The 19743-nt window shown below is 53.0% G+C and overlaps 6 protein-coding genes across 6 annotated transcripts; 3 read left to right on the top strand and 3 right to left on the bottom strand.

Annotated features, from left to right (window-relative positions):
* Positions 1 to 671: 671 nt before the first annotated feature.
* Positions 672 to 3344, bottom strand: LY79DRAFT_590557 (uncharacterized protein; the record flags this gene model as incomplete). The annotated part of the gene is made up of 3 exons (XM_060561169.1): positions 672 to 1276; positions 1372 to 3133; positions 3261 to 3344. The coding sequence occupies 3 exons, from the start codon at positions 3342 to 3344 to the stop codon at positions 672 to 674; spliced, it is 2451 nt and encodes an 816-aa protein (XP_060413859.1).
* Positions 3345 to 5112: 1768 nt separating this feature from the next.
* LY79DRAFT_516292 (uncharacterized protein) lies at positions 5113 to 6456 on the top strand (the record flags this gene model as incomplete). Its single annotated transcript, XM_060554804.1, has 1 exon — positions 5113 to 6456. One exon carries the CDS (start codon positions 5113 to 5115, stop codon positions 6454 to 6456), a length of 1344 nt encoding a protein of 447 aa, XP_060413858.1.
* Positions 6457 to 6535: 79 nt separating this feature from the next.
* Positions 6536 to 7200, bottom strand: LY79DRAFT_516258 (acetyltransferase; the record flags this gene model as incomplete). Its single annotated transcript, XM_060554800.1, has 2 exons — positions 6536 to 7047; positions 7158 to 7200. The coding sequence occupies 2 exons, from the start codon at positions 7198 to 7200 to the stop codon at positions 6536 to 6538; spliced, it is 555 nt and encodes a 184-aa protein (XP_060413857.1).
* Positions 7201 to 8354: 1154 nt separating this feature from the next.
* LY79DRAFT_670052 (D-isomer specific 2-hydroxyacid dehydrogenase) lies at positions 8355 to 9666 on the top strand (the record flags this gene model as incomplete). The annotated part of the gene is made up of 4 exons (XM_060563730.1): positions 8355 to 8701; positions 8770 to 8822; positions 8897 to 8978; positions 9066 to 9666. 4 exons carry the CDS (start codon positions 8355 to 8357, stop codon positions 9664 to 9666), a joined length of 1083 nt encoding a protein of 360 aa, XP_060413856.1.
* A 2243-nt stretch (positions 9667 to 11909) lies between these two features.
* On the top strand, positions 11910 to 12971 carry LY79DRAFT_555116 (acetyltransferase). The gene has a single exon (XM_060557900.1). It carries the CDS (start codon positions 12131 to 12133, stop codon positions 12875 to 12877), a length of 747 nt encoding a protein of 248 aa, XP_060413855.1. The 5' UTR covers positions 11910 to 12130; the 3' UTR covers positions 12878 to 12971.
* Positions 12972 to 13243: 272 nt separating this feature from the next.
* Positions 13244 to 15296, bottom strand: LY79DRAFT_687856 (general substrate transporter). Its single transcript, XM_060564685.1, has 3 exons — positions 15069 to 15296; positions 13839 to 15015; positions 13244 to 13776 (listed from the first exon to the last, which is right to left on the bottom strand). Exons 1-3 carry the CDS (start codon positions 15083 to 15085, stop codon positions 13315 to 13317), a joined length of 1656 nt encoding a protein of 551 aa, XP_060413854.1. The 5' UTR covers positions 15086 to 15296; the 3' UTR covers positions 13244 to 13314.
* Between the last annotated feature and the right edge of the window lie 4447 nt (positions 15297 to 19743).

Genomic DNA, 19743 nt, shown 5'->3' with positions numbered 1-19743 from the left:
CGTATTTATTTTAAATTTTTTTTTTTTTTACATCTTCCACATTTATTTATTTCGGGACACGCCAGCACGTTCTCTTTTTGCTCTGTGGAAGGAGGAACCACCTCGAATTCGGGATTTTCTTATTATTTCTTTCCACCCTCCCCCAACCCAAGTCTTAATGGAAAAGCCCAACTTGAAGGGGATGTGTGTAAAAAAAAAAGAAAAAAAAGCAATAGTCATCAGATATCCTCCTTGCCCGCGCACGCACTTTCCAGATGCTTAGAAAGACAACCAAACGAAAGGGGGGGGAGAAGCCCGGAGCCACAAAGCCCAATCCAAACGCCACCAACCCAAACCCCCCCTTAGCATGCTCAAAAACGACGCGGGTACCAGTAGTGATATTTCGACGATGCCTCTCCTCTCGCTCCCTCTTTCTCTCCCTCTCTCTGTGTGTGTGCGTGTGTCTCTCCTCTTTGAAATATATATACTATTGGCCAAGTGGGCCCAATCGCCACGAGCGAGTCTTTTGACTTGTGGGCGGGGGGTATGATGATGACGAAAAAAACACCAGAAACAATAGACCGGAATTCGAACCAGACAAGTCCCTTTTCTCTCCCTCTCCCTCTCTTTCGTATTAAGACGCGAGGAAAGCGGAGGGGGGGGGCGCGTGGGTAACGAAGCGTGAAAGGCACTCAGTGTACGACGCCCTCGACGCCGCCGAGGAACCGCCTCACGCGCTCCACCTCGAGCTCGCCCTTTTCGCTCTCAACGGCCCGCAGCAGGCCGTCGACGACGGCGTCGACCTGGTCCTCGGGCTCGCCCGTGCACATGGACACCACGCGGCGGTACTTGACCTCGAGGTCCTTGCTCCGCCCCTTGAGGGCGCCCGCCATCTTACGTGTGACGTCCCGCCGCGCCGACACGGCGGCGAGCCGCGCCTTGAGGACCGTCGCCGAGGGCAGCAGCCCGCCCTCGCCGTTGGTGCCCGCCGTCTCGAGCGCCGCGCTGAGCTCCGTCTCCCACGACGACGAGAGGGAGTCGGTCCGCCCGGCGCGCTTCTGCTCCTGCGTGAGCCGCACCTGCTCCTCCTCACGCGCATGGCTGAGGTTCGACACCTTTTGCCGCGCCAGCTGCTGTTTTCTCAGTGTCGCCTGCATCGCCTCGAGGTTCCGCCGGGCCTCGCTGAGCTGCGCCGAGGTGATGCGCAGCGTCGAATGGAGGGACTCGATGACGGCCTGTTTTGTCTTGACTTCGCCTTGGAATGTAGAGCTTGCTTCGTTGAGAAGATGCGTGATGGCTGGCGTTTGTCAGATTGGTTCAAAGAGAGAAGTGACCTTTTTTTTTTCAAAGGGGTCGAAGGAGATTGGTCCGAGGGGGTGGGTTGGAACTCACATGAGATTATGTCATCGCTGCTCTCCTTCGCCCGCTCGCTGCTGACGACACCGTTCTTCTCGACGTCTCCGTTCGCCTCGGCGGGGCTGGCGCCGTTGGGGGCCTTGGAGCCCTCTTCTGAGGCATCGCCGCCGATGCCAAAGTCCACGGGCCGGAGACCGGCACGGTTGGCGATGTTGGGATCGGCGCCGACCTCCAACAGCTGTGAAATGATGCTCCGGTTGCCTATCCGCGCAGCAATGTTCAGAGCCGTGTCGCCGGCATGGTCCTGCGCGTTGACAATCTCCGTCATGAAGCGCGCGATGCCCATCCTCGGCTGCTGTGACTGAGTCTGGGCGGCCTGCGAGCTAACCGGCGTGTTGTCCCCCTTGCCATTGTCCCCCTTTCCATTGGCGGCAGCGGCGTTGGCGAGGGCCGATTGGCCGCTGGGGTTGCTGCCCTGCCGTACCACCCATTCCAGGAGGCTCTCGAGGTAATACCGACTAGCTGCGTTCCTGCCTTTGACAGCGCTGGTCATGGCGATGTGATGCAGTACTGTCCGTCCCTTGCTGTCGCGAATCTCTATGGTGCCGCCCAGGACGTCGAGGAGCTCGGGGAACTGCCCCTGGTCCATGGAATTCGTCACGACGCACGCCCTGACCAGAGCCGTCTCCCCGGAGGCGTTGACCCGGAACGGGCTCGCGCCCGCCGCGATCAGAGCACGCAGCAGAGGCATGCGCGATAGTGTGGCAGCCCAGTGAAGGGCAGTGTGGCTTTGCTGGTCGATGGGCATGTCGAGTTCTATGGGGGCCAGGGTCCGCAGCATCTCGTGCTTGGACTGATCTGAAGTGGCCGAGTCCATGAAAAGGCTCATCAGCATGCTCCGCTTGGACTCGGCGTCGGGGGACATCTCGAAGGGCAGCGGGGTCAGGGGGCTGTAGCCGTCGTGTGCGGGGGGGTTCGCCTGGGAGTAGATGAAGGACTCGTTGGGTTCCGTGGGCGAGCCGGGGGGGTAGTTGTTCTGGTACATGTCGACCGAGTTGGTGTATCCAGCAAAACTGTCCTGCGGCGTCATGGTCACGCGCTGGCGCTTGCGCGGATGCTCGGGGCCGTCGGCGAACTGCTGGCTCGTCTGCTGCGTCGAGTAGGCCGAGTCGTTCTGGTTCCCATAGTCCGAGGCGAAGCTCTGCTGGGAGTTGCCGGGGAAGTCGTCGCCGTTCTGCATGGAGCTTTGGCGGCTGAAGCTGGGGGCCTTTGTCGGGCCGTTGCGACTCCGGGGGCCGGGGGAGTCAAAGCGGGCCTTGCTGATGGCGGCGACGGCATGGGAGGCGGTGGCCGAGATATTTTTGAAAAAGGTGCCGTTGAGCCCGGCGGCGCCGTTGGTCCTCGCCTCGTTCCCGGCGTTGTAGAGGCGCTTCCGCTGGGCGGCCATGGCCTGCTCCTTGGTGGGGGTGTTGAAGTCGCCGCGGCCGGCGACTCCGCCGTCCTGGCCCATGTCGTACGTCAGCAGCGGGCGCAACATCTCCTCGACGCCGTACTGGCGGCAGACCTCGACGCCGCGGTCGAACTTGATCCAGGTGCCCTGATATTTGCCGTAGCCTCCTTGGACCTTTTCGTGCTCGCCGGTCTGGATCTCCTTTTCGAGTATCTTTGTGCGCTTTGCCTTCTCGACGCCGGCCACCTTGAGGATCTGGGTCGCATTGAGCCAGCTGTCCTGCCGCCTGCGCATAACGGCGATACCCCTCACTTCCATTTCGTAAACGTCGACGCCGGAGTAGACGGCCTAGATGTGGCACTGTCAATGCGACTGCGGGTAGAAAAGGCACGGGGCGGAGAGGAGTTGGCATAGCGAGCAAGGGACAGCAAGCAAGCAAGCAAGCAGCGGGAATGCAGGAGGAGGTGGGACTTACGCTGTAGATCTGGGGCGCGTCATTGGCGAGCTTGGACGAGTCCCCTCCATAGGCGCGAAAGCCAGGCTGGGATTGCTGGCTCATGGTGAAGGATTGCTGCGAAGAGGGTTGCGATTGCGATGCAGAAGGCATCGTCGTAAGGGGATTGGGTCTCCCGTGGTCGACGCGCGGTTGCGCAGCGGACGAGGAGGACTTGGGGCGGGAACGGAGGGAGTGGGAGGGTTAGGTGGTGGTAGTGAGGGCGCTCGAAGACATGTGCCAGCGCTAGAACATCTGGGAGGCGCAAGGATGCGACAACGGGCGGGCGTATATATATTTATATATGTATGGGAGAAAGACGGGATGCGGAGAGGGGTCGTAAGGGAGGAATGATCGAGAGGAGAGGTGATCGGCAGGGTATTGGGCGAGGGCGGAGAGATGGATCGAGCGAAGGGTTGAGTTGATTTCAGTTGAGTCGGGAAACGCGTGCACGCAGCGGCCGTCCTTGTCGGCCGTGACCTTTGACTTGGTCGTTATGGTGTCTTTGTTCGGCTGCGATGCGATGCGGAGCGGAGGTTGTGGACTAAAGCTACTTTGTGCGGTGCAGCAGAGTAGCAAAGCAAAAGTATCTCGACAAGTAAGAAGTTGGCGAGTAGAAGGCGAATGGATGGATGGATTGACGGATTGGGATGCGTAGCCGAAGCTTTGAGTGAGTGAGTGAGGGAGGGAGGGGGCGCGCGGCTAATCCTGACAAAGTGAGGGCCGGTCTTTTGGGTCGTGTGGTGAGAGACTGAGACAATACAAACAAAACAGTACGTCTCTTCTCTTCTTCCCCGGAGATTAAGAGGGACGGGGGGCGGATGGAGTAGGTAGAGTGCAGTCAAGTATCCGTAAGTCGTGAATGGGATAGGATATGTATGGACTTTGCGGGTGGGTATATCGGACTGGTACAGACAACAGGCCGGCGGATAGATGATAGACGACTGACTGACAGAGAGAGATATATCAAAGGTCACGGCAGAGCAGCGACGGTCTGTTTCTCTTTCTTTGGTCGGCTGGGTTGCCCGGGGGGCCGAACGTTGGAAAAAAAAGGTCCGCAGCGCTGAGCCCGAAAGGGAATTTCAATTAAAGCGTGTATTCTGACGTGTCGGTTTCGCGAGGCGCCGCAGCTTTCGTGTCTTGGTCGTGTCGCGTCTCAATTTACGGGATGCAGAGAGCGAGCGTCCGCCTGCCTGAGGGAAGGGGCCACAAGTGCGAGGGCGAGAGGGAGACAATGGGTGCTTCCCCATTTGCTAAGCGAGAAACGCACAGACCAGGAAAAAGTGTCTGACCTTGCGGTCTGAGGTGGTACGCAGTACGTACCCCTACCGTAGGTAGTCAGAATGAGAATGTGTACGGATACCTGCCTTCCTTGACACGCTTGCAAGTAGAGCAGGTACGTACGTACACGTGCTGGAGGAGGAAAGACAAGGCCGTGACGCGTCGTGATGCCCGAGGTACGTATCCATCCCAGGCCCTATGTACCTACATTACCTAGGTATCCGTACCTAGTGTACATTGCAGAAAGCTGGGCACCTACCTAGGTACTCCGTACCTATGGTGACGTGTGTTGGCTGCTTCACTCCTGCTTATCAGACCTCTTATCTTATCGCTTGTCCATTACGCTGCTCTGCTCTCTTCAAGCTCCAAATCTCTGCATTGCCGTCTCTGCATGCATCCTGCTCGACATCGCACATGCGTCTCTGCCCGACCCAGACTCACGATAGCCATGACGCACTACATACAACGCCCTTGTCACCTGCCTCTCTCCCGCTCTAACCCTCTGGTCACCTCCTGCGTTTTGCCCTCGCACCCGTACCTGTAATCCGCCACGATGCCTCATTCCCAAATCCCCTTGCCGCATCCCGTCCAGCCGCTGCATGTCTACCGCCATCTCCTCCGGGCAGCCTCCTACTTCCCTGCCACAATACGCCCCTTCCTCGACGAGCGCATACGAGCCGGTTTCCGAAAAGAGCGTCAGAGAGCCGCCGAAAGCGAGGCAAACCTCCGCCGTGCCCCCGACCCTGCTCAAGCTCGCAGAAATGAAGAATACCGGCGAAAGAAGCACCTCCTCGATGCGAAGACGAAGATACCTTTTCTCCACGCCTCAGCCAACGGAGACCAGAAACGCTTGCGCACCCTCATGTGGCACGTCTTTGCCCGCCTGGGCAAGCAACGTCGGGAGCTCATGTCCCTGTTCGTCGCCAAAGACCCCGAACCGCCCCTCGGCCCCGACCAGCTCCAGGAGCGCGTGGAACAGATGGAAAGGGACAGGAAGAAAAGGGAGAGGCTGCTCAAAACCCATCCCTGGAAACGACACTACGATAGACAAGACCCTACCCCTTGGGCATACCAGCATCTCAGCCCCGTCGAAAAAAACTGGGACATGCCCAAGTTGTACGCTTACATCAAGGCCCAGAAGACCCAACAGAACAACGTCAGCAGCATCGCCTTTCCGCGACACCCCATCAAGCTTACCGATCCGAACGGCAACCTGCCCAAGGAGGACATCTGGGGCCGCCCCCCGGCGCAGCGGCTGGTGACCAAGGCTGTGCGGAAGTGGTGGAAGTTGACCGCCGACAAAATCATGCCCCCGATCGACAGGGACAGTTGGGATTTCCTCAAGATGCTCGCCTCCGGCGACGCGCCCAAGGAAATGTACCGCTTCCCGCCCAAGAGGCGCATCGCAGCGCCCGCCGGCCAAGAACACGGCGCTCGGCCGGACTGGGACTGGACGATCCACACCCGCCTCCCCGCCCGCGACGTCGAACGCCCACGCAGCCCGCAGCTCACACGGTTGACCGGCCAGTGGGACGACGGGCCGTACTCCAGGACCCTCGCCAAGGTGCCTTTTGCGAAGCACCGGCCAAAGAGCGCAGGGGGCTGGCCGTTTCACCGGCAGCCCTTCCGCCCACGACAGATCCGGCGGGAATACGAACGAATGTGGTTGGTGTCCGCGTACATGGAGACCCCGACCGCCGGGGAGGAGTCGAAGCCGACCGTCGCGAGGCCCGTCTGGGGCGCCAAGAAGCCGGAGCTGCCCGTGGCCACCGCCGCCCACCAACGTCTCTTCCGCGGCGTCGACCCCACCGGGAAAAGATTGAAATCGACCGATGGTGACGGGAAAACCAAAAGGGCCCCAAGTAGACGGGCAAAAGAACTGAAAGGAGTAAACTAGTTTGTTCTTCTTTATCGCTTTTGATTAGACACTCTTCCCACCACCACCAACAACACCACCAACACCACCACCATCATCATCACCCAAGCAACCCCGCCAGCTTCGGCAGAGCGTCGCCGTCGACGCGCATGCCCACCCAATCGTCCATGGCCTTGGCGCCGATGGACTCGTAGAACTTGATGCTCGGCTCGTTCCACTTGAGGACGACCCACTCTAGCCGGCCGCCGCCCATGGCGACGACCTCCTTGGCCAGCTCGACGAGAAGCCGCTTGCCGTAGCCCTTCTTGCGCTCCGACGGGCGTACGTAGAGGTCCTCGAGGTAGACGCCCGGCTTGGCTCGCCAAGTGCTGTAGTTGTAAAAGTACAGAGCCATGCCGACGCCCTCGCCGGCCTCATTGAAGAGGAGCAGGCACCGTGCCGGCCGGCTCGGCGCCGTGGGTTCGGTCTGCGGGTGGCCCGGCTTGTAGGTAGTTTGATCAGAGGGGGCGAAGGCGATGGTGTTGGCGAGGGACTCCTCCGTCGCCTGGACGCTGTCGAGCTCGCGCTCGTAGTCGGCAAGCTCTCTGATAAGGCTCAGGATGATGGGAACGTCTTCCCGCGGCGCGTTAGCCTCGAAGATGCCGGGCCAAACTGCAGACTCTGCCAGGAGGGGTAGGTGGGGGGAAGGGGTTCATGGTAGCGCTGGTGGCTTTCATTCTTACCTTCACGACGGGCATGTCTGATGGTCGGGCCTGAGGATGTCATTCTGAAGTATTGCGGCACTCAGAGGATGTCTTTGCCCTGTTTTGAGTCCAAGATGTCACTGGTAGCGGCTGGACAGCGTCTTCTTTATGAAGACAAGACCGGTAAACAGACCCGTTCTCAAAGGGCGCGCCTCATGTCGTTGAGTGGGGAAGTAAAGCGGCTCCCCGCGCCCCAACTGTACCGGCAGAATCCACCATGATGCTCACCGCCTTCTCTGTTGTTTCATGATCCATTGAGGGTGATGGGCGTGAGTGACTCGGGAGAAGAGGTCGAGACCGGCTCAAGAGTCAATTCATACATCCATTGTAGCGTAGACGGATTACCTGGACAATTAACCCCCCGGCCAGCGGCCCGAGAGATATGAGTGGGGGGATCGCAGCGTCGCCAAAAAGTTTCATTCTATAAGGTGCAGGGTTTCATCCCAGACGGCGGTTGTCATAGATAAGATAGGAGATAGATCAACAAGTTTGGTACGAACGTCACTGGCCGATACCACGGTACCACAAGTATAGACTCTCCTGGTGTGCGATAAACTCCCACGGTGAGGAACGAGAGGCCGGAGTCGCCGGCAGGCGTTGTCCGGCGGAACACCCCCCCCTCCCTTCATCCCAAGCCGGTCGCCGACACCGGGCCGGGTTTGATCTCTTTTGGCCCTTTCACACCATTGACGCCATTGACGAGTCGGAGGGACCATTGACAGGAAACCCCACACTGCTGCGTCGGCCGCGCATCGGCGGCTTTTAGACCTTCCTGTTGCGCCATCCGACCCCGCGACGCGCAAAGCGTCCAACACACCCCCCACACCCAGCACGGATTCCATAAAGATTGGGAGGGAGGGGGAAGCTTGGAGGGAAGCTTGGAGCTTCAGAGCTGGGGATCTGCTGCATATGTGATCCCATCAGGCCTGAAACGAACTCCCCCCAAATTCCGCCCAGACTTCCCGCATTTCCGACTTGATAATCGTCACCATCATTACTCGAGTGTGTGGGTGTGCGTTTGTGTGTGTACATGCATACATAATATCTCAACCAGCGTATTTGCCTCTCTCCCCCCTTCTCGAGACTTTCTCCCGCAACAAACATCATAACAATCATACAAAACACACACACACACACACACACATCCCATCCTTCCACCCGTTCGAATCAGTGATCATGCTCCTCCCGCCGCCGAACAAAACCCTCCAGGGCCACAAGCTCCTCATCCTCTCGTCGTGGACGCCGCCGCCGGAGTACGTCGACAAGCTGAGATCCGAGTACCCGGACCTCGCCGTCGTGCATCACAAGCTGGAGTTCTCCGACAAGAAGCCCGGCGCCGGCTTCGACCCGGCCGAGTGGAAGGACGTGACGATCCTGCTGACCGGCAGCGCCCTGCCCACCATCGACGAGGCCCCCAAGCTGCAGTACGTCCAGCTGCAGAGCGCCGGCGCCAACCACATCCTCAAGGACCCCCTGTTCAAGGACACGAACGTGAGCTTCTGCACCGCCAACGGCGTTCACGGGTGAGGGCGTCCCTTACCCATTGGTCCCGGGCGTGTGGCCATCTTTACTGACTGTCGGGCGGGGGCAGACCTCAGATCTCGGAGTGGATCATCACGACATATCTCTCATTCCAGCATCACCGTAAGACATGTATCATGAGCGAGCGTGTGAGGCGCGGTGCCGAAAACCACAACCACACTGACACACGCGCCCAGTTCCCAAGTACATCGACAGCTACCGCGCCGGCCACTGGCAGCGCGGCGACGAGCTTGTCGAAGACGCCGTCGGCCGCACAATGTAAGTAAGCCCCTGCACTCCTTGACTCAGTCAAACAAACAACCCAGACCTGTTCCCCGCCCCCATCTCACACTTTCCATCGCAAAGAGGCATCCTCGGCTACGGCAGCATCGGCCGACAGACGGCGCGCGTCGCCACGGCCCTCGGCTTCAAGGTGCACGCCTACACGCTGCACCCGCGGCCGACGCCCGAGTCGCGGCGCGACAACTCGTACACGCCGCCCGGCCTCGGCGACCCGGAGGGCAAGTTCCCGTCGGCGTGGTTCTCGGGCGCCTCCAAGGCCGACCTGCACGCCTTCCTCGGCTCGGGCCTCGACCTGCTCGTCGTCGCGACGCCGCTGACGGACAAGACGAGCCACCTGCTCGCGGCGCCCGAGCTCGCCGTCCTCGCCGGGAGGCGGACCTTCATCTCCAACATCGCGCGGGGCCCCATCATCAACACGGACGACCTCGTCGCCGCCCTCGACGACGGCACCGTCCGCGGCGCCGCCCTCGACGTCACCGACCCCGAGCCGCTGCCCGACGGCCACCCGCTGTGGAAGGCCAAGAACCTGCTCATCACCCCCCACATCAGCGGCATGTCGGCGAGCTACCAGGACCGCGTCCTGGCCATCCTGGACCTGAACCTGAAGAGGCTGAGCGAGGGCAGGAAGCTCACCAACCTCGTGAACAAGAAGGAGGGCTACTAGACCCCTGGGCGGTGTGTGTGTGTGTGTGTGTGTGTGCCCAAAGTAGATTGGAAAGCTGGTGCGGGCGACTTGTATGTACTCTTATGTTTCTTGTCTCCGTCTTTCGCCAGTCGAGCTGGACAAGAAGTTTCTACGTACATTGGGCAGTGTCTCCGTAACACTGCGGAATAAACTTTATTCACGGCAGCCGCATGAGCCCACGCTCCGCGAGCTATCGATGACGAGGTCCACGTGGCCTATTTTTATCTTTTAGAGAGGGGAATCGGACTGCTGTTTTACCCACTCAACGCACCAGCTCAAGTACAGTCGTATATGCTCACTGTGTTCCAGACTTTGTAAGCAGCTTCCCTGCGCAAACCCGAGCTCGTCTGACGCCCACGGACGCGGTGGCCACGTTCTCGCCGTCCTTGTGTGTCCCGGATCTTGCGTATATGCCTTCTTACTTTTCCACCAGCGAGGATTTGTCGTCGTGCTCTCCTCGGCGACACATAATACCTACGCCCCCCCCCCGATTTGTGTCGTGACTGTCCAGCAGCCCGACCATGGCGGCGGAGTACACGCCACTCTTGCCTTGGAAAACCGCGGGGGCTCGATAGATGGTTGAACGGACATGGGGATCCCATGGTCGTCTGAAATTATGCCCTCTCCGCGACGAGCATCATCTTATGGGCTCGCTCGTCGATTCTGTGCTTGAGGACGGCATTTTGCCCATCCATACAGCACCGACGGCACGGCCATGGCGGAGGAAACGGTATTGAAGGCGTACCACTTGGCGTCTTCCTGGCATGTCCCATGCGGCGTACTCTGTATTCAATACTTGGAGCAGTGTGTCGCGGTCACCAAGCGAAGTGTTCCAACCTCCAAGTGGTTCTGACGAAAACATCGAATGTCGTGTCCCGAGCCGACGCCGATATCGGCCGGGCACTGCATAGATCTTGCTGGCCAGGCTGTAATCAGCACAACGCAAGGTTCCAGTGTCACGTCGGGAAAGGTTCATGGCCTGGTCCTCTTTTTACAGCCGGACTTTAACATGTTTGGATGAGCATATCGTTAGTGATTGCTCGAGGGGTTGCCATGCATTGCGGCAGCCTAGTATGCCATAGTCGTGAACGTTGAACACCATTGAGTTCCGCGCAGGAAGTACTTTCAACAGCAATTTTGGAGTGGCCATCTATATACCATAAGCGTTTTGGTGTTATTGGGTGGAGCTCTATCGTACCCGGCAACGGGAATACATGCAAATCTGGCAAGCAAGATGGAAGCCTCTATATCGCCTCACATGGAACAAATCTGTCTTGACATTGCTTCATGTGAAACAAGATAAATATATGAATCAGTTGCTCGACCTTCTCTCTGTATCACTACCGAAAACCCACTTGTCCTGTAAACCAGAAGGATACCCCATTCTAGATATGATAAGAAGAGACAAGTCTAGATCCACGGAAGTCTATAATCCAAAATTGTATCCATGCTTACATATGGCTATCCGTCGACGCCGTGCCCTTCCTCGAGGTGGCCTCTGATTTCCTCAACGCCATAGGTAGCAGCCTGAGCAAGTCTTTGCCATCAACGACACTGCACCTCGATGCCAAATCGTCAAGGACTTTGCTGTTGGAGCTGCTTGACTGTGGGATTTTGGTGTGTTTTGCACTCAAGCTGTAAAGAGATCGAGTGTTAGCTCTTCTTGGTTGAGATGTCACGGTTCTGTTTGTACTGCATACGATGATTGTGTTTTTGATAGAATTTCTCAACGTAGATCAATTGGAAGCTGACACTTTACAATAAATAGGGTTCTTAGGTAGCTACTGAATAAGTCGCTTTGTCGACCAAAGGTTAAGGACCGGTTGTCTAACCGGAGACCTCATTTTTTTCTAAACGAGGTCTCAGCTTTAATGAGTGTAACATGCATAGTCTGAACTAGGACGCCTAGTCGCGGCAAAGATTCTCGTCCTCCTATTATTATGCCCCAAGTTAATTGTCAAATTTCATGAGTGGTTAACTTAACTACTGTGCATTCAGGTGCACTTGTCTCAATCAAGATAGCAAAAGGGTTAGGGTTGGCGACTTCTCGCCCCCCCCCCCCCCCCCCCCCCCCCGCCGTCTAAACGCATCCTAGGTTAGCACCAAGTCACTTAATTGATGAGCCCTCTGGCGTGGGCAGTCTCCGATTTGCGGAGTTCAGTGGGCCATTTCCGATAAGAACAGGGCGATTCCTGCGTCAGGCAGGGTTAGCTTTGGCTGACGATCTTTCACACAGAATAGTGTTAGCCTGGTTATCCTACATCCCCACTCGTTTATCAGACGACACTTGTTCAGATCGGCTACTAAAGTTAAGGACCGCATCTCATATTACCGTTTAGCTGTCCTAGATCGAATATCTAGACACTCGGCGGACACAAATCAATCGAAGAGGTCACTGGTTTACCCCCACCTTGAACTAGTTGACAGTTTCCCCTCATCAACCATGGCAACCATCTCCGACGTGCAGATCGAAGTCATCTCGCAGCCCGAAGACTTCACTCAAGTCGCCGAGGTCGTCAGTAATGCCTTCGGCCACCAGGTCCACGATGGCGTCTTCATATCCATGAACCCCGGCTGGGACACCCCCGAAGGCCAGGCCAAGCAAGCCTCGTCCATGGCTAAGCGGTACGGCTCCGTAACCAAGAACAACAAGGGCGAGCCGAACACCATCTTCCTCAAGGCCACCCTCCTGGACCCCGATCAGTCCGGCCAGCGTGTAATCGCAGGCATGGCTATCTGGGTGCAGTTGTCTGCCGTTGATGGCCACGGCGACCCGCTCCCGAAGGACCTGATCAAGGAGCTCAACCTCGAGGCCGTCTTCCCTGGTGATGAAGCCGAGCAGCGCTATGCCGCGGCGTGCATGGGGTCTCTGCACAAACGTCGGGAGGAGGTCGTCCGCGAGAAGGCGACCTCGGACAAGCCGGCGGCTTTCGTGCTGGAAATGTGTGCCGTGGATCCCAAGTTCCAGGGAAAGGGGATCGCCAAGAAGCTGGTGCAGTGGGGTCTCGAGGAGGCCAGGCGACGTGGGGAGCTGGAACTGCTACTCGAGGCGTCAACCATGGGCAGACATGTGTACTCGAAGCTGGGATTCAAGCAGGACGGCCCAGAAATCGAGTATGAGGTCGATGAACAATTTGCGCACCGCGACAGGCCGTCGAATATCTTCATGCGTACGGGCGAGGTGCAGTAAGATCATCTGCTTGCAATCATAGACGTCTCTCAATGTGTCGAACTATAGAGCAGCATAGCGAACATCAATTAGCATAGATGCGCAAAGCAAGGGTTTACCAATGATCGGTACTGTTGCTCTTTGTGAGTTGCGGACATACAGCGCATATCGTTCCTATAAAGCGAGAATCGCTGGATTACACACCGTTGAAGGGGTATGGATAAATCAATGTCACAAGTGAGTTACCGCCAGCTGCGGCGTAGACTGGAAAATCAGGACACGAGAACAAACGGGATGAAGGCAAGAAGTAAGCACTGGTCATGTATTTGTCTGTTTTAAATTATCGTCACGCATGCAGTATGCTATATTGTTACAAGCAACACCATCCTGGTGTTTAAACGCCATACGCTAAACAGACCATATGCTTTCGATTTCCAAACATGTCTCTTATGAAACATTCATACGTTCTTAGCCAAAGGCTCCTGCTTGGACTGATGATGCTCCGCGAAAGGTCCCTCGTCATCACTCGTCTTCTCGCCAATGGCAGTGTTTTCGGTGTGCATCGAAGCGGGTTGTACGTCCGAGTTGTCCTTCTGCATTCGGGTGATGTAGCCTGGCGGCACCCACTTGCTGGACGAGAAGGGCTTGACGCTGGGATCGCTGTACATGCGATCGACGTTCTCGAGTGACAAAGTCTTGGTCTCGTAAAGGAAGAACCAGACAAGCAGGGCACCAGCCAGGTTGCAGCCCGCAAACACGAAGCCGTAAGCGTAGCCGATGCCGGCAGTTGCGTAGGGGGTAAGGAAGGAGATGAGGAAGTTTCCGAGCCAGTTGCCGGCCGTAGCAAGAGACGCCTGCTTCGCTCTGGTGCGGAGAGGGAAAGTCTCTCCAATGACGCACCAGCACATAGGTCCCCAGGTCTGTTGAACAGGTCAGCGTGACAACTCATAAGCTTGACGGATGCAAGGGTGCAAAGACTTACGCTGGCGAAAGAGGCAATGAACATGCAGGCAGAGACAATCATGACAATTCCAGTCGTGCTGTTGGTTTCGGGAGGCATAGCCGTACCGACGGAGGCAAACACGGTGAGCCATGCGGTCTGCCAGACAGCGCCAATGAACAGAGGCCATCGCCTACCGTACTTCTCAACGGCGTACAGGCCGAAAAAGGTGCACGCGACGTTGACAGCTCCGAGAATCAGCTGCATCATGATAGGGTCTTGGATGCCAGCGGACTGGAAGATGGTAGCACCGTAGTAAAAGAAGAAGTTGACACCAGTCCATTGCTGGAGAAAGTGCAGAGAGATCCCGAGCAGCGTCCTGTAGACGGTCTTGGGGATGCCGGATGATCCGGTGAAGCATTCGAGCCAAGTACCGTAGCCGGTCTTGGACTCCTCTTCGATGACCTTGAACATCTCCTGAAGATCCTTCTCGACGAGCTCGCAGTGGGGGGTTTCCTTCAGGCCACGCAGACGGGCCATGGACATGCGTGCGCCCTCCCAGTCCTGGCGACCGGCAAGCCAACGGGGAGATTCGGGAACTAAAAGGATACCCAGACCGAGAGGCAGGGAGAAGCCAATACCAAGGCCGATGACAATGCGCCACGAGGCGTCAGACTCTTGGATGTTGCGGACGCCATAGTTGATCAAGTTGGAGATCAGGATACCGAAGGTGATGAGGAGCTGGTAGGAAGCGACGACGGCGCCACGAATCTCACGTGGAGAACACTCGGACTGGAACATGGGGACACCGATGGAAAGGTTACCGACGCCGAGACCGGCGACGAAGCGACCCATCATCATGTGAACCCATGATTTCATGGCCGTGATCTGAATAATGTTTCCGATGATGAAGACAACAACACCGAAGCTCAAACTCTTTCGTCTACCCCACCAGTCGGCAGTGTAAGCACCGGAGAGAGCACCGATGAGGGTACCGATGCTCATGAGCGAGACCATGAGCGACTGGGTAGTAGGAACCCATTCCGGGATGCCGTCCGGGCCAATGTCACCGGTAGCGAATCGTTTCTTAAAGTCGGTGAAGAGGAGCATGGACGAGATTTGACCGGTGTCGTATCCGAAGAGGAAACCTCCAATGCTGGTGATGGCACCAAGCAGAAGGGCCTCGGCACCACAGTCGGCGCCATTGACGCGGATTGACCTACACGGGATATCAGTCATCGGACGAACAAGCCCTCGGCGTGGTAAGCTTACAGTTTGCCCAACCCCATGGTTGTGTGTGCGGTGGACGTTGCCGATCTTGGACGATGTGGTACTATGGAATTCGGGTGTTGATTCGGCAGGGAAGAGAGTGTCGACGGTCAAGGTATCATGCAGGTGACGCAATGATCCACGTAGGCTACAAGAACTTATTAAAGATGAGGTTGTGTGAGACGGGGAACAGAGGTGCTTTGAAGACCAGTCGCGAAGTGGGACCTGGGGGGAAGACTCAGGGAACGGCTTGTTCTAGAAATCTCACAAACGCACCACGATGACTTTTATACCGCCAGCCACATACGGTACCGCACGGCTGCCGCGTGGAACATTGCGAGTCAATGTCTGCCGACTGGAGTGCAATAACGGGAACGCTACTATGACGTTACCCCAGAGGCCGACTCGGTCTTACCCGCTCTCGGTTCTGGGGTGCGGACTAGGAAAAGCACAAGAGACGGTTAGGGCCGCAATAAGGTGTGGGAAGGACGGGGAAATAACGCGTGTATCCGTACATGGACACGATATCCATGGTCGTCCCGTACCATCCATCCCACACCGATAATCCGGGGTGAAGGGGCTGTCCACATTCCACCAGGGCGGAATGAAACAAGCCTGTCAACGGGACGAGGGGTCATGGGATGGAGCTGTGAGCTGAGGTGGGCCGAAAGACAGAGACGACGAGCTCGTCGGTAGCCCGAGTAAAACGTATCATGTAATTGTTCATGGGGCTCGCTGGGCCACCACTGGTTGGGTGAATGCTGGGTGAGGCTTGGAGATCGGCTGCTTGGCCGGCGTCATAGGTGGAAGAAGAAGCAGGGGTGAGCGAACATTGGCACACGGAATACGTTGTGCAGCCAAGAAAAGACCAATTGTATTGTTGCCAAGGTCAGCTCCATCGAGAATCCGAGAAGACTTGGTACGGAGTCAAAGCCCTGCCAGAATGTCCACATCCACATCCCCTTTCATCTACGGAGTACTGCGTTTATAGATCATCTCACGGTGAACTCCGTAATAATGCAACGAGACTCCCAGAAGCGCTACGTGGGGCAGCAGAGCGCATATGCAAACGCAGCACGACAATATCTCGCAAGTTGGAGAAAAGGCCAGAAGTGGAAAAAAATGAAAAGTCAAAAATAAGAAGGGATGACGATCCCAAGACCCTCACGTGCGAGTCAGCCAACGGCACGTCCGAGCTGTTGCTCTCATTGGAGGAGAGAGACTCTCTGGTCTGCCAACTCTCCAAGCCGCATAACGTAACCTGAAATCCACGCCGGTCGAATTTCCAAGACTGCCGAGCTCCCTTCTAAGCCCCCTCAATAATGATTGATGGCACAGTTGCGCTTGTCGGTAATGCGTACAGAGTAATTGCTCGGCACGAAAGACGACATGGAGTCAATGCCAGACGAAGCTTTGGATCCGTACGAAGATACGTTATGCGGCACTGGGTTTCTGGGCGCTTCGACAACGCTCTTGACACTGAACGGTCCAGATGCCTTGCCTCCAGGACACGCGCCGCGTGCGGTCTGACGATACGGACTGTGCCCGTCGTAGCCTAGCGATCACCGTAGAGAAAGGATTGTCTGATGCAGGAAGATGTGGGCATGACGTTTATCCAGCAGCCATTGACGCTGCCGCAGCGTTTACGGCGGCATAAGCGCTCTGCTCCTTTACCTCCCCAGATCCGAATGCCCTTCTCCAAATCGCTCCCAGTCCCCAAACTGCCAACAGTCTCCCCCCTCCTTCTCCGCCCGATGCGCTGGTCAGACATGGTTGTCTCAAACCCCGCGGGCCTTCCGGCGATGTAGCTGTACCTCCACGAAGTTCCCCGGGTCCTCCGACGGGATGTTGACCGCCAGGTGCGGAGCGTCGGGGCCCCAAACTGGACGCGCCAGACACCACCCCCCGTTCCCCGCGGTCCGGGGTGGAATAGAAGTCGAGAGTGGAGTTTGAACGGTCCGATTCCAAGTGGGAATTATCCCAGGAGAGCCGCCTCGCTCAAATCAACGGACCGACTCCAACGTCTTGTGATGGAAAAAAGAGGAAGATAAATGGGGAGCAACGGCTTGGCTCTGGAGGATTCTGCGATGCTACAGGTGAACAGACGCACGTTCGCCACATTTATTTCTCTGGGCATTTGAGAGTCGCGCCGAATCCCCCCCTAATAATAACTATGCCTCCCCAGAGTTCCTCCCCCCCTTTCTCCACGTTTACATACTGCTTAACGGCAAAAGACTTTTGCGGACACTCGGCTCTAAGTTCTTGGTAGAGCTCTACCCGGGGGCAACTTAGTCAGCGCTGTGAGCTAAATACCCCCTCCTCACGGAGGGGGCGAAAAAAGGGGGGTTACAGTGAGAAAAGGGGGGTTGCACCTACATCACAAATACCCTCACTTTTATGTGCGTTATATAGTATAGTCAACTTTTTATTTCTTAAAGTAATAACTACTATAATATTATATAATAACAAAAGTAGTACTAATTAATAGCCTTAATTAAGGGCTTTATAGTAGTACTTTTTTTTCTTTTTTTCTATAATAACTATAAATTTATATTACTACTATAATATAGGTATTACTTTTATTATTATCTACTATATATTACTACTCCTTTTTTTATATTAATAAGGGTATATATAGGATATTTTATAGTATAACCCCTGTTGCCCTTTAACTATTTATCTTATCTTTTAGAGTATAATATTATAACTTATATTATAAAGGACCTTATAATATTAAAGGGCTAGCTATTAGTATTATTAGTAGTAATAGTAATAATATATAACTATTATTATTATTATTACTCTTAGGTATACTAACTAATTTTTTACTTAATATAACTAAATTAATATCCTTATTAATAAGGTTATTAATATCTATAAAGATCTTAGGGTTAAAGTATAGCCTTGCTACCTCTATAGCTATATTAGCTAATACTTAGTTAATATTACTTTAACTAAGAGGTTTTACTATATACTTAAAGTAGTTAAGTATATACTATAGTAGAGGGGTTAAATTAAGATCTATTATAAATTTTTTTTTATATATAGTATTATTTAAGTTATACTACTATAGATCTAAAGGGTTAAATAAAATATATAGTTAATCTTCTTTAGTATAAATAAGCTACTATTTAAAAGTTAGTTACTTTATTTATTTATCTACCTATTAATACTTTAAAGTACTATATTACTACTAGACCTCTTTTTTTTACTTATAGGCTATCCTTTTTACTACTACCTATTAGCACTATATATTTACTTATATAGCCTCTATAACTTACTTATTATATACCTTCTTTATATTTATAATAGTAATACTAGTTATAAAGAAGTATTATAGTTTAATAGCTTACTAGCACTAGCTCTTTTATTACTATATTACTAGTCTAGTATTTTAGTCCTTAATATATTACTACTAGTACTTATAAGTAAGAGATCTTTTATAAATTACTTACTTTACTACTTTAAATCCTTTTCTTAAAAGACTACTTTATATACTACTATATTTCTTCTCTATATAGTTAGTAGTAAAGAAAACCTTATTAAAGTAGTTATTATATAATAAAAAATATATAAGGTATAATAGTATATCCTTATTACTTTATTATATCCTCTTTACTAGCTAGGCTAGTATAATATTATTATATATAGGCTATATACTTGCCTTCTTAAAGCCCTTTATAATATAGGCAGCTATAAAGGCCTCTTTAACTATAGTATTTAAGGTAATAATAAAGTTACCCTTTGTAAATATAAGGTTACTTTCTTATATATAGTTATAAAGCACTTATTAATAGGCCTTCTTAAAGTGTTAAAAAACTTTTATATTTATTAGCTAAAAGAAGTATATTATATAAAATAAAAAAAGGTAATAATAATATTAAAGTTAATATAATATTCTATAAGCTTTAGACTTATATAGCCTATAAATCTATTAAAAAAAAAAGTAATATAGTTACTTTAACTTTTTTATAGTATCTTAATAATTATAATACTTTACCTTTTATTTACTTAGTTAACTATTAGGTAAATATAAATTATAAGTATTATAACTATATATATTAACACTAAAATAGTCCCTAAAGAAGTAGCTTATCTAGTAATACTTTACTAACCTTATATATAACTCTATATTAAAGTACTATATATAATCTATTATAACCTTTTAGTTAAAGAAGCTAGTTAGTAAATATATAAAGTAAATACTTTCTTAGACCTAATAATTTACCTAAGTAATAACTAGCTATATTTTAAAGATTATATATACTAAGATAATATTACTAGTTATATTACTATACTTAACTAATATATATAACTCTTAATTAGCTAGATCTATAACTTTAAGTAAGTAGTTATATTTTAGTAGCTACTTAAAAATAATTATATAAAGCTAGCTACTAAGGTAACTAATTTAGTAGCTAGATTTATTAGTGTTCTATATCTTAGATAGGCTAATATTATAGTTACAGAGGGTAGCCTAGTACTAGGCAAAGAAGTCCTCTACTAGAGCTAGGTCTAACTTAGCCCCTTTCTAGTATAACTTAACTAGCTTAATAGTGCTCTTCTTCTAAAGCTTTAGATAGTTAGTAAGCTAGCTTTAAATAAAGTACTTAGAGATAAGTAGCTAGCCTTAGATACTATAAAGGTAGTTAGCTATTTCTTTAACCTATAATAGTAA

Source organism: Colletotrichum navitas (assembly GCF_030913465.1).
Source record: "Colletotrichum navitas strain CBS 125086 chromosome Unknown LY79scaffold_32, whole genome shotgun sequence".
In the NCBI taxonomy this organism is placed as follows: Eukaryota; Fungi; Ascomycota; class Sordariomycetes; order Glomerellales; family Glomerellaceae; genus Colletotrichum; species Colletotrichum navitas.
The sequence above is the reverse complement of the archived record's forward strand: the minus strand, read 5'-3'. Positions and strand labels throughout refer to the sequence as shown.